The sequence below is a fragment of the Oncorhynchus kisutch genome, linkage group LG28, assembly GCF_002021735.2.
Source record: "Oncorhynchus kisutch isolate 150728-3 linkage group LG28, Okis_V2, whole genome shotgun sequence".
Taxonomy (NCBI): Eukaryota; Metazoa; Chordata; class Actinopteri; order Salmoniformes; family Salmonidae; genus Oncorhynchus; species Oncorhynchus kisutch.
Genome location: NC_034201.2, coordinates 29,668,089 through 29,682,935, shown reverse-complemented (window position 1 = coordinate 29,682,935; position 14,847 = coordinate 29,668,089). Strand labels below are relative to the sequence as shown.

Here is a 14,847-nt window from a genome sequence, read left to right as displayed (position 1 = left end):
AAACATCCTCTGCTACAGCCAAATATTTCACATTTTGGCTTATAAGTCCAGAGCACCTGCTGCCCTTTTTCTGCACCCCAGTTCCTGTGTTTTTGTGCATAGTTGAGTTGCTTGGACTTGTTTCCATGTTGGAGGTATGGCTTTTTGGCCGCAAGTCTTCCATGAAGGCCACATCTGACCAGACTTCTCCGGACAGTAGATGGGTGTCCCAGGGTCCCACTGCTGTTTTCTGCCAATTCTGAGCTGATGGCATTGCTGGACATCTTCCGGTTGCGAAAGGAAGTAAGCATGATGTGTCTCATCTGCTGCAGTAAGCTCCTTGGCCGACCACTGCGTCTACAATCCTCAACGTTGCCCGTTTCTTTGTGCTGCTTCAAAAGAGTTTGGACAGCACATCTGGAAGAGACCTTGCTGATGCAGTATAACTACCTTGTGTCTTGTTGCTGTGCTCAGTCTTGCCATGGTGTATGACTTTTGACAGTAAACTGCCTTCAGCAACCTCACCTTGTTTAGTTTGGCTGTTCCTCACCCAGTTTTATTCCTCCTACACAGCTGTTTCAGTTAATGATTTCTGTTTCAACCTACATATTGAATTTGAATTTATACCTGTTTGATGTAATTGTTTAATCATACACCTGACTATATGCCTACAAAATCCCTGACTTTGCAAGTGTACCTACAATAATTGCTGCTGTTTTGAAGGCAAAGGGTGGTCAAACCAAATATGGATTTGAATTAGATTTTTCTTCTGTTCACTCACTTTGCATTTAGTTAATTGATAAATATAATCATTCTTACTTTACAGCATTTTTTTTCTTATCTCAGATATATGACAGGCACCTCAAAACAAACTTCCTTCTAGATTTTTGGGGGGACAGTTTTTCCATGTGTGAGCCTGTTATTCAATGTGTTTCTATGGGCAACTGGCAGTAAGACCAAATTCAATGTTTAATCAAATAATAAATACCTAAAGGGGTCCTAGCATTCAAAATAAATTATTCTTTGTATGACCATCCTGAAATAATTCCATATGTTAGCTTAGTAGAACCCCCCCCACACACACACACACACACACACACACACACACACACACACAAATGGTTCAAACACAGATTGTGGAATGCACATTTCTTGCTTGTTACTCATTCTACCTGCTGGGGCAATATAAGGTGTGCGAATACGACCAACCCGCTCTTTAAAATCTCACTAACCCTCATTGTGTCCAGGCGATGATGGGCCTGCTGAAGCACAACGTGATCATGCTCAGTGAGGGGAATTTGACTGTGCTGTCGGAACGCACCCGTGACCCCGCCCTGTCTGTCAAGAAGAAGGCCCTGCAGTGCCTCATGGATCTCCTCACTGTGAGTAGCTAGCTCTGTCTGTCTGGGTGGCACTGCTCACTGCCTCTCCTTCTACTACCCTCTAGTCCAGGGTACTGTTGGGGGTACTTGAGGACTGGAGTTGGGAAACACTGCCCTAGTCTAGTTGAGCTTCTGCCATATTGTTCATGAGCAGATCAACACTTCCATCCTATTCACCTATGGAGTTTCCATGGTCCAGGAAACCGGCTCATAAGGTCTAGGAGCCTTGTAGATCTCTGGCCTGTATAGTCCACTTCAGTCATTCACAAGCACACTCTTTTCTTTCCTCCATATGTTTCTCATATCTCTGTGCCTGGGGCTAACCCTCTATTCAGGCCCACCCAGAGAACAGCCTGGTACAGAAGGCGTGGCTGCGGGGCGTGGTGCCGGCCGTGGTGGACGCGGAGAGCTCGGTCCAGGAGAAAGCCCTGGAGTGCCTAGAGCAGACCATCCTCAGCCAGGTGAAGAGCCACGGCTCCTACAGCTACAGGGATTCCCAGCAGACACTGACCTGGGACCTGCTGGGCCTGCTGTGTGACCACTGCCAAGACCTTGGGTAGGTACACATTCATGCTGCTTTCAGAGACTTCATGTTAATTAAGTGCATCTGGGGGTGCTATTCAGCCAAAAGTGGTCCGCTAAATGTCCAGAAATAATTTAATTGGACAGAAGTGAGGAACACCTCCCAACAGCCAATATTATACTAAATATGTATGAATCGTATTCAAACTAAAATTTGACCTAAACAAATAACTTCCATAGTGTAAGTGGGGACCAAAAAAACAGATTCAACCTTTGCGTTCCTCCTCTACAGCCGGTACTTCAGCAGGGCCTTCACGATGTGGTCCAAGCAGAACAAGTTCACTGCAGCCTTCATCAACAACCTCATCTCTCACACGGAGGCAGAGCACGCTGCCGGGGCGTGGCTGCTGCTCTCCAAAGTGGCCAGCTCCTGCCCCCGACTCGACTACGGAAAGATCTTGGATGCCTGGGACGACCTGGTCAGGTCAGTGTAGATCAGGATATTGATAAATATCTTACAGTATTTATTTTTGTAAATAACTGTATCCGGCCCGCTCTCTGGCCTTGTCTTAATACTAAGACAATGCATCCTTTCTTCCTCCGTTCCTTTAAGTTTTTCCTGACCTTAGACAACGTGATTGGTGAAAGCAGAGGTTTCACATGGCTTTCACCAGTCCAGTCACTATACAGACTGGTCATTACGTCAAGAAAGGGACACTGCGTATTTTCAAACAGCCCATCTCCTGTGCTTGTCAAATATTTTACTGAATGTTTTATTTTCTAGGTCAAAGAACGTCACAGTGACAACATCCTGCCATATCCTGTGCGTGATCGGGGACATTGGCGAGCATCTGAACGAAGACACCAAGAGCAGGATTGTCGGTGGGTGTCCAAGTTGCTTTGAATTGGATGACACTGGATGAGCTGTCAAGATGGCTCCTTCCAAGGCATAAAATTAACACCTACCAAATGTTTCTAGAGTTAGCTATAGCTAAGAATGTGTATTTCACCAACCACGTGGTTTCGTAGCTGCTAATCGTACAAAGAAATATGCATCCTATATCTTGCCTCAAGCAGCAGAGGAGAGGAGCTGTGCATACTGAGTGAAGTGCTGAATGATTTAGTTTTGGGGGTGCTGCGCACAAGCATAAAAGTTTGTCTAATTTACTCAAGTTTACAAATTGAGACTTTGTCCTAGTGTTTCTTGGCTATTTACATTGTTTTGTTCACAAGCTCGGTTGTTTTTCAATGTTAGTTTGAGTCTGCTGGTTCAGTGAAGAGATGCCCTAGTCAGAACCCAAATCTCTCATATGACTGGAGTGGCCCCATTACTATGGTAACAACCTGTTCTTAAAGGGGCAGCTGAATATTTTGTCTGTTATTTTGGTTAAAATGGAATGAAATTTAGCAATATACCACATTAATTCTTACTATTACATTTTGTCTGGTAAAGAAATCTGAGTGGCTGGTAGATTTATTTTATTTAAAATAAAAAATTGTAGGCCCTGGTTCCCTCCCCTCTATTGTAGGAGTTTTTCTTGATTGGCAGAAATTCTGTGCCCTTGACTATAACTAGGGTCCAGATTTATTCCTGGTCTGTGGTCTGGAAATAGCCCTGACCCTAGCTATCCTTACTTCTTGTTTGTGAATCTAACTTATTTTATATTTTTTAATGGCAGAGGACATTATTACCTGGCTGAAGAGCTTTGAAATGCCTCTGGAGGTGATCAGTGCCAGTGTGGAGACTCTGTGTCGACTGGGCAAGGCAGAGGCAGTCAGTGACACACAGGTAGTTTTTGTGTGCGAGCCACAAATATTCAAATCCCAGTAACTCACTTCCCAACTTTTAATGTGGACTGTGTTTGCTAACCAGAAGTTAAATTATGCTTTGCAGACATTCCTTAACCAACACTGTGGAGAACTAGTCTCGGTCTGTGAGGCGTATCTTTCCGGCGTCATCCTGAATGAAAACGGAGCACAGAATTTGAATGAGGATTTGGTGGTGAGAGAAATGAACATATTAACAGAATCACTCATTGACAGGTCCTTTGAATACTATTGCAAGTGTAAACTGGATATTTTGTGTATTAATTGGGCTTCATTGAGGTCATCTTGCCCATCCACCTACTCAATTTTTTCCCTCCGGCCAGGTAAAGCACCTGTACACACTAGGCGTGGCGTCGCTGCATTGTCCCTCCAAAGTGGGCAAGCGCATTGTGCTCCTGGTCCAGTCTGTCCTCACCTCCAGTGTGGAACAACAGTCAGGTATTTTAATACATTATTCAGAGAATATTTGAATGTTATGGATCCCTTAAGTGCTACAGGGGGGGAAACCTTTTTGTAAAATCAGCTGTTCAGTATCTTTGGTCACATTTAAATTTATCAGTCTTATGCATTGTTCTTTTGGTCCATTCACAGCTATGTCTGTTTTTTTTTTTCTTCTACTATACATGTTTTGTGTGTTTCGTGTTCTAACAGAGGGGTCAGAGGAATTGGCCTGCTCCCAGCCTCTGTCTCAGTTTAAGGCTTCCTCCATGCCCAGCAGCGTCCGGGCTCATGCTGTCATCACTCTAGGTATGACCTCACCTCAGACCACCTTCCTGGAAATTAATGTATTTTTGGCTGAGAAACTGTCCAGAAAAAAACCCTAGCCCCTATACCATTGTGCTATAGATATATGGTAGTGGAATTGGGGCCTGAGTGCACACACAATGTTTTTAGAATTGTATAACTGCCTTAATTTTGCTGGACCCCAGGAAGAGTAGCATACCATAAGCACTCTGCTCCAAAAATTACTGGATCGCAAACTCCCCACCCCTCCCGTCTCCCTCCAGGTAAGCTGTGCCTGCAGCACGAGGAGCTGACCCGCAAATACCTACCGGCGTTCGCCCGCGAACTGGAACTGTGCAGCGAGTTGGCGGTGCGCAGCAACGTGGTTGTGGTCATGTGTGACCTGTGTGTGCGCTACACCAACATGGTTGACCGCTACATTCCCAACGTGTCGGCCTGTCTCCGCGATAAGGAGCCACTCATCCGCAAGCAGACCCTCACCATGCTCACTAACCTGCTGCAGGTAGGACTCAGAAACGATAGACAGCGCCCTCTGCTGTACCGGTTGTGGCCAGAGGACAATAAACTGACAGAAAATTAAGTGTTACTATGGCTTGATACATTTAAATAAAATCTTCTTAAATGACTATGCCCTCTTAAGTATTATTCTCAGTCGCTGTAATCCTGGAATTATAAATACTTGTTTTTCCTGAATTCAGCTTGCTAAAGCCACAATGTAAATGTTTTTTCCAATAAACCTGTCACTGTCAGGAAGAGGGTGAATTGTTTCTGTTGCTGTTTGTAGGAAGAGTTTGTCAAATGGAAGGGCTCGCTGTTCTTCCGTTTCATTGCAGTGCTGGTGGATTCTGACCCTACCATTGCTAGGTAAGTGGTGATCATTATGTACACTGTCACCAGTTCCAATGCACTCAATACAAAAGGCAAAAAATGAACATAACTGAGGGAACTAGTAAATTAATCAGTTATTTCCATTCCAGTCTGTGTGAGTACTGCCTGGTTCACCTCCTGCTCAAGAAGAACCCAGTGATGTTCTCACAGCACTTCATTGAGTGCATCTTCCACTTCAACTCCTATGAGAAACACAAGACCTACAACAAATTCCCTCAAGTGGCCAGGTACAATTATGCTCCTATTTTTGGCTAAAAGTAGTTTTATATTAGCTACCAATTGCTTTCTGAACTCAGCAAAAAAAGAAACGTCCTCTCAATTAACTGTTTATTTTCAGCAAACTTAACGTGTAAATATTTTTAGAAACATAACAGGATTCAACAACTGAGACATAAACTGAACAAGTTCCACAGAAGTGACTAGCAGAAATGGAATAATGTGTCCCTCAACAAAGTTGGTCAAAAGTAACAGTCAGTATCTGGTGTGGGCACCAGCTGCTTTAAGTACTGCAGTGCATTTCCTCCTCATGGACTGCACCAGATTTGCCAGTTCTTGCTGTGAGATGTTACCCAACTCTTCCACCAAGGCACCTGCAAGTTCCCGGACATTTCTGGGGGGAATGGCCCTAGCCCTCACCCTCTGATCCAACAGGTCCCATACGTGTTAATGGGATTGAAATCCGTGCTCTTCGCTGGCCATGGCAGAACACTGACATTCCTGTCTTGTAGGAAATCACGCATAGAACGAGCAGTATGGCTGGTGGCATTGTCACGCTGGAGGGTCATGTAAGGATGAGCCGGCAGGAAGGATACCACATGAGGGAGGAGGATGTCTTCCCTGTAAAGCACAGCGTTGAGATTGCCTGCAATGACATCAAGCTCAGTCCGATGATTCTGTGACATACCGCCCCAGACCATGACGGACCCTCCACCTCCAAACTGATCCCGTTCCAGAGAACAGGCCTCGGTGTAACGCTCATTCCTCCGGCGATAAATGCGAATCTGACCATCTCCCCTGGTGAGACAAAACCACGACTCGTCAGTGAAGAGCACTTTTTGCCAGTCCTGTCTGGTCCAACGATGGTGGGTTTGTGCCCATAGGCGACATTGTTGCCAGTGATGTCTGGTGAGGACCTGCCTTACAACAGGCCTACAAGCCCTCGGTCCAGCCTCTGTTCACAATAGGCTGAGAATCTGAGCACTGATGGAGGGATTGTGCGTTCCTGGTGTAACTCGGGCAGTTGTTGCCATCCTTTTCCTGTCCCGCAGGTGTGATGTTCGGATGTACCGATCCTGTGCCAGTGTTACACGTGGTCTGCCACTGCGAGGACGATCAGCTGTCCGTCCTGTCTCCCTGTAGCGCGGTCTTAGGCATCTCTGTACGGACATTGCAATTTATTTCCCTGACCACATCTGCAGTCCTCATGCCTCCTTGTAGGCATGCCTGGAGCACATTCACGCAGATGAGCATGGACCCTGGGCATCTTTCTTTTGGTGTTTTTCAGTCAGTAGAAAGGCCTCTTTAGTGTCCTTGCCTACTGTCTGTAAGCTGTTAGTGTCTTAATGACCGTTCCACATGTTCATTTAATTGTTTATGGTTCACTGAACAGGCATGGGAAACTGTTTGAACCCTTTACAATGAACATCTTTTTTTTTTGCTGAGTTTACAAGGATGATGAGGACTATTCTAATTTGGTGATTCTGAACTTGCACTCTGAGATATTGCTGATCAGCCACTCCGATGGTGAGATGGTCACAACAAGATATTTTCACAGTAAAAAATGATTTCTAATCAGTGGATGAGTAGTATGGGATTTGTTCTTTGCTGTTGTAGTGTAATTGTGAACTAGCTAGACTTTTGAACTGGCAATTCTATTTGAGCAATTGTGCGAATTGGAAATGTGTGCCATGTGTTACAATGGACTTAAGGGTGTCATTCTATTCGATAGCAATTATGTAGTTTGCCAGTTCCTAGTCAATGACAGGTTGGGAAACACTAGTAAATGTCTGTTTGTCCCCCAGTGAGAAGGCTAAGTTCTCCCTTAAAGGAGCCCAGAACAAAGAGAGGCGGTTCACGATCTATAGGTTCCTGCTGGTGCACTTCACAGACGCCCAGCGCTTTAACATCACCATCAAGATCAGCCAGAACATCCTCGGTAAGCGCTCCAAGAAAACGGCTACATTGAAATTACATGTACTCTTAAAATATGTATTGGTGAGCGCTTATTGAATGTATGCACCTTTTTGTCTCTCTCACTCATGCTTTCTTTGCCTCTCCTGCTCTTTCGCTGTGTCTCTGCCTCCACCCCATTCCCTTCAGCGTGCTTCGTGGACGGGGAGCTGCCTCTGGACGGTGACGGGGCGGTAGTGCTGGCTGAGACATTTGGTATCCTCAGCCTCAAGGAGATCAAGCTGTCAGCACTGAGTGGAGCTGCGGGGGCTGGTGGTGACGAGCCGCAGGAGGACGAGCAGATGGCCATGGCCAAGGCCGTCATGCAGGTGGCTCAGAAGAAGGTGGTCTCACAGGTATGATGAGCTTTGAATAATGGTGGCGGTAGTAGTAATAATAAATTATAACAATTTTAGTATAATGAAAAGGGGGGCCAAGACTCTGATTTGGTTGCAATTTAAGCTTTCTTTAATTATTTTACATGCAACACGTCTTAATAGGACACACAATTTTGTATTCTAAAACAAGTAGTAGTAATGATAATATTACTATTTAGCAGTAATTTATATCCAAAGTGACTTAAAATACAATAAACATGTATTTGTCCAGCACTACTTCAACCAACAAATGTTGTGTTCCAAGCCACTAGAGGGGGCCAACGGCTAACTAACAAACCTCTGTTCATCCATCCACCCACAGGTCCAGAAGAAAGTGTTCATCGAGAGCATGATTCCCATCATCATTAATCTGAAGAGCATGCTGGAACAGAAGCGCTCGCCAGTCCTGAAGGACCTCATGGGCTACCTCCAGGTAAGACAGAGGGAACACGGCCATCATCATGACATCGTCATCCATTGTCAAGCATAATGTATGATAGCGAAATTTGAAAAATGTAAAATATATTAAAACAACCTAGAAATTTTGAAAATGCATTAAAAGCAAGAACTTAGGACTGAGTATGGTTTGCAGTTCAAAATGTATCCCATAACAATGTTTCTATCCACCAGGATAGTGAATACAGTGGAGTAGGGCTCTTCTGATTCCAACGCTACATTGGAGTCATTCAATGTTCCGTTTGATTAGCTGAGATGATTTGGTCAAGTTTGAAACACTCTTATTTGGAAACATTTTCTTTGTTTTTCGAAACAGTTTTTGAAACCTTGAACACTCAAATTAATAATTATCCAAAAATACTTTGCAAATACAGATTTTTTTTTTTTTGTCAAACACCACTTTGAGCCAATGTTTTGTGTTCTCGATGGAGTTTCCATTAGCTCAGGAAGTGTCATAGTTCAGGTAAATGTGCAACTAGGGATGTTAATCGGTAAGCTACTGAAAAGACACATGACTGGTCATGCTTATTCATCTATAGGTTAATTAGCATAATTTAGTGGAATTAAATCGGTGTGTGTATTTTGGGTAGTCGTCATGCATCTTATTTATCATGCATACAGAGCCTAGTTTGAGGAGCGGAATAGCTTATTGCCGCTGGTCACAGGGCAAGAGCAGCTCCTCAAAAAGCTGGTACTGGAGCGACATGTTCTTTTTATAAGCCCAGTCATTACGCAACAAATAACGTGGAATTGCATTTAGAATTGTTAACTGTATTGATGGCCATGATTTTAAAGAGCTACAATTTTCTTCTTTCAACTCGAAGTTAAAGCACGCCTCCCATTCGAGTGCATAGGCGATAGTCAATGGTAGGCATGCTATCAGTGCGTCACCTATCACTTTGCAATGTGGATTTGAGGCAGTATCATTGTTTGAAACCTGAACATTTTACTTTACTTCAAACAATCAGTATAGGAAAAACATGCCCAACCACTATTGCCTCTAAATGCGACGCTTACCCCAAAAGTTTGCAGCAAACATTGAAAGGAGCTGACACAGGAGTCTGCCTGTGCTAGCAGTTAGCAAGCATGCAAACACAGGCCACCGAGGAGAGTACCATCTGTAGCTCTTCAACTTCAGAGAGGGACTCTGGTGCAGAACCTAACAATTTGCTCCCGCCTACCATAAAGCCATGGTGAAGCAGAGGCCGGTCACAGGGCTGTTGTAAACTAGAGAAGACAGACATTGGCTTTCATAACAAGTTTCTTTCATTGTCCAGAAGCTAAAGGCACAATCGTAGTTAGAAACAGCTAGGATGGGTTGCTAATATAACGGATTTTCATCTGTCATATGGAACCGCTCGCATTAAGTGCGCTGTTTAGACCAGTGTTTTTCCGCTAATTGCAGTTACGTGTTCAATAATAGCTTTTCGACTTTAAGATGCTAGGCTTTCTATTGTTGCATCTTGATGAAAAACATCCCACCCGCGTATGTATGTATGCATGCATAGTATTTCCTGTTGGTCACGTCATTTTACTGTTTGGAAACCATTTTGTTGACCGGTTAATGAGGGTCTGTTAGTCCTCAGCCAAATTTACTAAAATGTGCATCCTTATGTGCAACGCAACATAAGTGGAAAACTGTGTTAAAGAAGCCCACAGTAAGTGGATCTTCTGTATTTGTCAAATTTATTTTGGGTGTGGATATGAAGTTTCCAAAAGCATATTGCACACTGATTATTAAGGGTTAATCAGGGTGTCGGGGCTGTTGGCACATTGGCTGCGCTGTAGTCAATGGTTGTATGGCCCTTGGGTCTCAAGCTAGTCTGATCCTAGATCTGTTCCTAAGGCCAACTCCTAAGGGGATATAACACTTCTCCCTGCTGTCTAGCTGACCATGCAGGACTACCGCAGTGAGGTGAAGGAGTTCTTTGCAGCGGACGAGCAGCTGGCGGTAGAAATGGAGTACAACCTGAAGATGTATGAGAAGGAGATGGAAGCCCAGATGGCCCACTGCTCCCTGGGAGGGGATGCTGCCTCTGGGGGCACGCCGGTAAGCACTAGGCCTAGTAATTGAGGGAGGTCTTGTCTTTTTTAGATAGGTGTACTTTCTTACAGCCATTACTCTTTGCTGCGAACAGCCTGAATAGCAATCCATCAGGAGCCCTGCTGGCAATGAAGTAATTGCCCCTTGATGCCTAACTTCCTATCTCACTTGCATTGATGTCAGTAGGTGAAAATTCTCTTTAAGTGGAAATTAATTTTAAAAGTTACTATATCAAGCTGTAAAATAGAGAATATGAAGAAATGTCTGACTCAATGTCAATTGTCTAAATGTCTACAGGCTACATCCCATACATACTCTCTTAATTGTCCTCCTCCCTGTCTCTCAGATCCTGGGCTCCCCTGCCCCTGCTTCTGCCCACAGGCTCCTCCAAACGGGCTTTGCCACGCCCCAGCCCGTCGGCCCCAGCCACCTGCTCACCCAAAGACTTGCCCAGTCAGACAGGTACAGCTCTTAGCTGCATATAAGCACAATGTTTTCATACCTACCTACTAGGATTTCTGTTAGGAAAATTGTTATTTATCGAGGATCGAGCCCCAGGCTGTAGTGCCTTAGACCGCTGCGCCACTCGGGAGGCACATTTGATTATGTTTTTGATGGAATGTTGGGAGTGCTGCAGAGATGCGTCTCTCCAACAGCACCCTTGAGAGGCGCGCTGAGAATAGATGAGCTAAATATTTTGCCATATGAATGACATCTCTCTTTACTATAGGCATACTATAGGGTTTCTGTTAGGAAAATGTGGAGCTGGACATTTTGACCAGCAACATTTTCAATTACCGGACATTTGATAAATGTACCTGATCCATATGCATTGGGTGCGTAACCTGATTAGGGTGTCCACGCACGGTGCAAATCACATTTGGAATATGGTCATTGATATTACTAGAACATGCAAGTTGTGGATGCAATGATGTGCGGTCCTTTCCGTATTCTGTTGTGTGCTTTGAACATGTTATAACTGTCCACATTTACTTTTCCTCAGCCAACAAGACCAGTAACAAACAGCAAAATCACTAGCCTATGTCAATCTACTATAGTTTAAAAGTTTGAGAAAGACATGGCCTATTCCAAACAGACTCTGGGACAGTTGTGAGACGATGGATCCCAAATTCATACAACGAGTAGGCCTAGGCTACATGAGTCTGATGCAACAGCTCAAAACGTTTAGTTGATTAACTATTTCTTCACATTATAAGCACAGCAGGCTACGCCTGAATGTTCATTCCATAATGCAAAAGGGCACTGCACATGCTTGTGGTTTCATGTGACCAATGAAATGATCTGTTAAAAATTTAGAAAGGGAGGTGATCTAATGGGCTACCTTGAAGCAAGGTAAGACATGCGTCATGTGTACTAAAATGTTCAGGTTTCAAACAATTAAGTATGTTTTCAAAATGCATATTGACTTCGGCTCATTGCAAAGTGGTGTGTGACGCGCTGATAAAGCCTGCCTTCCGTTGCCTTTTGATGCCGTGTTCAAAACAACTGGGAACTCAGTTGGGAACTGACTTCCAACTTCAGTGCGTTCAAGACAACTGGCGGGGAAAAACAAGCAAAAAACATCCAACTCGGGCCTCTTTCTAAATCTCCGACCTGAAGATCACTGAAGTCATTATTTGACCTCAGTTCACAGTTGTCTTGAAAGCACCACAAGATGCTGCTGCAACAGCAACTCTTGCACTGTCAGACAGATTTTACACTCAAAGACTCCATCTGTGAAAGACTGCTGTTACTGCCTAACGCAAACCCTGGCATACTCTAACTTTCATTTTACTTAAATAAAAAAGGCCTCTATCTTTGCAATCAACAGTAGCCCAAAGCGCCTCTCTCGCACGCTCTCTCCTCACCAGTAGGGGCAGGCACGTAAGGCAGCACGCAACAGTCACCCCAACAGTCACCCCGCATGATTTATTTTGTTGGCCAAAAGCCAGCAGTTACCGGCTAACGGAAACCCTGCTACCTACCTATACTGTGCATTTGGAAACTATTCAGACCTTGACTTGTTCCATGTTTTGCAACGGTAGCCTTATTCTACATTGTATTAAATTCCATTTTTCCCTCATCAATCTACATAATACCCCATAATGACAAAACGAGGACAGGTTTTAAGAATTTATTTACGTAAGTATTCAGACCCTTTGCTATGATGATCAATGAGACTCAAAATTGAGCTCAGGTGCGTTCTGTTTCCATTGATCATCCTTGAGATGTTTCTACAACTTGATTGGAGTAAATTCAATAGATTGGACATGATTTGGAAAGGCGCACACCTGTCTATATAAGGTCCAACAGTTGACAGTGCATGTCAGTGCAAAACCAAGCCATGGGGTCGAAGGAATTGCCCGTAGAGCTCCAAGACAGGATTGTGGCAAGGCACAGATCTGGGGAATGGTAGCGAAAAGTGGTCTGGAACCACCAAGATGCTTCCCAGAGCTGGCCGCCCGGCCGAACTGAGCAATCAAGGGATAAGGGCCTTGGTCAAGAAGGTGACCAGGAACCTGTTGGTCTCTTTGACAGAGCTTCAGAGTTCCTTTGTGGAGATGGTTGTTTTTCTGGAAGATTCTCCCATCTCTGAAGCACTCCCCCAATCAGGCCTTTATGGTAGTGGCCAGACGAAAGCCACTCTTCAGTAAGACACATGACAGCCCAGTTGGAGTTTGCCAAAAGGCCATGAGAAACAAGATTTTCTGGTCTGATGAAACCCAGATTGAACACTCTGGCCTGAATGCCAAGCATCACGTCTGGAGGAAACCTTGCACCATCCCCATGGTAAAGCATGGTGGCAGCATCATGCTATGGGGGTGTTTTTCAGTATCAGGGACTGGGAGACTAGTCAGGATCAAGGAAAAGATGAGTGGAGTAAAGTACAGAAATCCTTGATGGAAACCTGTTCCAGAGCTCTCAGGACCTCAGACTTGGGCGAAGGTTCACCTTCCAACAAGATAATGACCCTAATCACACAGTCAGGAATGGAGGAGTGGCTTCGGAACAAGTCTCTGAATGTCCTTCAGTGGCCTGGCCAGAGCCCGGATTTGAACCCAATCGAACATCTCTAGAGACTTTGAAATAGCTGTGCAGCGATGCTCCCTATCCAACCTGACAGTGCGTGAGAGGATGTACGGAGAAGAATGGGAGGAACTCTCCAAATACAGGTGTGCCAAGCTTGTAACGTCATACCCAAGAAAGCTCAAGGCTGTAATCGCTGCCAAAGGTGCTTAAACAAAATACTGAGTACTTGTGTAACTGTAATTTCAGTTTAATTTTATTAAATTTGCTAATAATTTCTCAACCTTTTTTTTGTGTGTGTGTTGTGTAGATTTCCTGGGGGAGGGCGGGGCAATTTAATCCATTTTAGAACAAGGCTGTAACGTAACAAAATGTAGAAAAGGAGATGTTCTGAATACTTTCCGACTGCACTGTACCTACCTACCGCCTTAAGTCTACTTATACTTGGTGTGAAAATATTACACCCATTTTACGTCACCTTGAATCCTCTGTACTACAAGGTGGGGTGGATATGTCTAGACACATTCCAGTCCCAGATTGAGCAATCTCAAATGGCGCTATTAAATGCCTAATAATCTTCGGTCCAATGCAGCCTTTCTATATATAGATCATTTCTGGGTAACAATTTAAGTACATTACTGTGATTGTTTTCAATTAAAATGGTTGAAAAACAAATAGATTTTTAGCAAAGAGCAATTTATTAAGCAAGAGTTTAGCTTGGAAGGGTCTAAGTGGGGAGGGGAAACATGAACTAGCTGTTATTGGCAGAGGTTTGGAACTCTCTTATTTGTTAACTGATTTACTACCTGATGATGTCACTAGGCAGGCCAAAACTCCATCCCACCAAAACAGGCAAACTTCAGGCGGTTTCAAAATCATCATTTTCACAGTATTACGCCAGACTCCTAGTCTGGAAATGTATATAAAACACAGGAAATCATGTTTTTGACTGCACTGCACCTTTTGATCTGGCACTAGACGCATTACTCCCATTGTCACTTCAGCTACACCTACAACAACATTCTATTACAACCACCACTATGGGCACACCTGGCTGCTATGTGGAATGGGAGAGCGTAATTAAGCTTGTATCTCTGACTGGGTGTTGTGCTCGAACCCCAGGCGTCAGCCAGCGAAGCAGAGGAGCGGGCCACACAGGAGCTGGGTCATGGTGACCGGCGACAGAAACTTCACACCTCTGCATGGGTCAGGTATGGCTGCCTTTCATGACCACACCGCTGACTAGACGGTTCTAGATGGAAATGGCCAACTCTGACTTGACGTGATTCCATTTTTGATAGATTTCTTTCCTTTTTCTTGTGTTCCACTATTACAGTGAAGCCGAAAGGAGGCGTCTGCGATCGAGCTATAAGCACCCCGCAGGGTAAGTTGGACAAACTCGGATCTGAATCCTCCTCCTTCAGGAGTCAGA

The 14,847-nt window shown here is 44.4% G+C and overlaps 1 protein-coding gene across 1 annotated transcript in view; it reads left to right on the top strand.

Moving 5' to 3' along the window:
• The window catches only part of ncapd3 (non-SMC condensin II complex, subunit D3), a 37,763-nt gene that overhangs the window by 19,879 nt on the left and 3,037 nt on the right, over nucleotides 1-14,847 (top strand). The window contains exons 15-32 of the mRNA XM_020465128.2: nucleotides 1,227-1,361; nucleotides 1,697-1,917; nucleotides 2,176-2,367; nucleotides 2,668-2,765; nucleotides 3,563-3,672; nucleotides 3,778-3,885; nucleotides 4,034-4,148; nucleotides 4,362-4,457; nucleotides 4,718-4,956; nucleotides 5,239-5,318; nucleotides 5,432-5,569; nucleotides 7,364-7,497; nucleotides 7,662-7,867; nucleotides 8,211-8,321; nucleotides 10,233-10,394; nucleotides 10,735-10,850; nucleotides 14,538-14,626; nucleotides 14,752-14,799. Coding sequence (XP_020320717.1) covers nucleotides 1,227-1,361; nucleotides 1,697-1,917; nucleotides 2,176-2,367; nucleotides 2,668-2,765; nucleotides 3,563-3,672; nucleotides 3,778-3,885; nucleotides 4,034-4,148; nucleotides 4,362-4,457; nucleotides 4,718-4,956; nucleotides 5,239-5,318; nucleotides 5,432-5,569; nucleotides 7,364-7,497; nucleotides 7,662-7,867; nucleotides 8,211-8,321; nucleotides 10,233-10,394; nucleotides 10,735-10,850; nucleotides 14,538-14,626; nucleotides 14,752-14,799 — 2,398 coding nt within the window. The remainder of the gene's footprint in view (nucleotides 1-1,226; nucleotides 1,362-1,696; nucleotides 1,918-2,175; nucleotides 2,368-2,667; nucleotides 2,766-3,562; nucleotides 3,673-3,777; nucleotides 3,886-4,033; nucleotides 4,149-4,361; nucleotides 4,458-4,717; nucleotides 4,957-5,238; nucleotides 5,319-5,431; nucleotides 5,570-7,363; nucleotides 7,498-7,661; nucleotides 7,868-8,210; nucleotides 8,322-10,232; nucleotides 10,395-10,734; nucleotides 10,851-14,537; nucleotides 14,627-14,751; nucleotides 14,800-14,847) is intronic.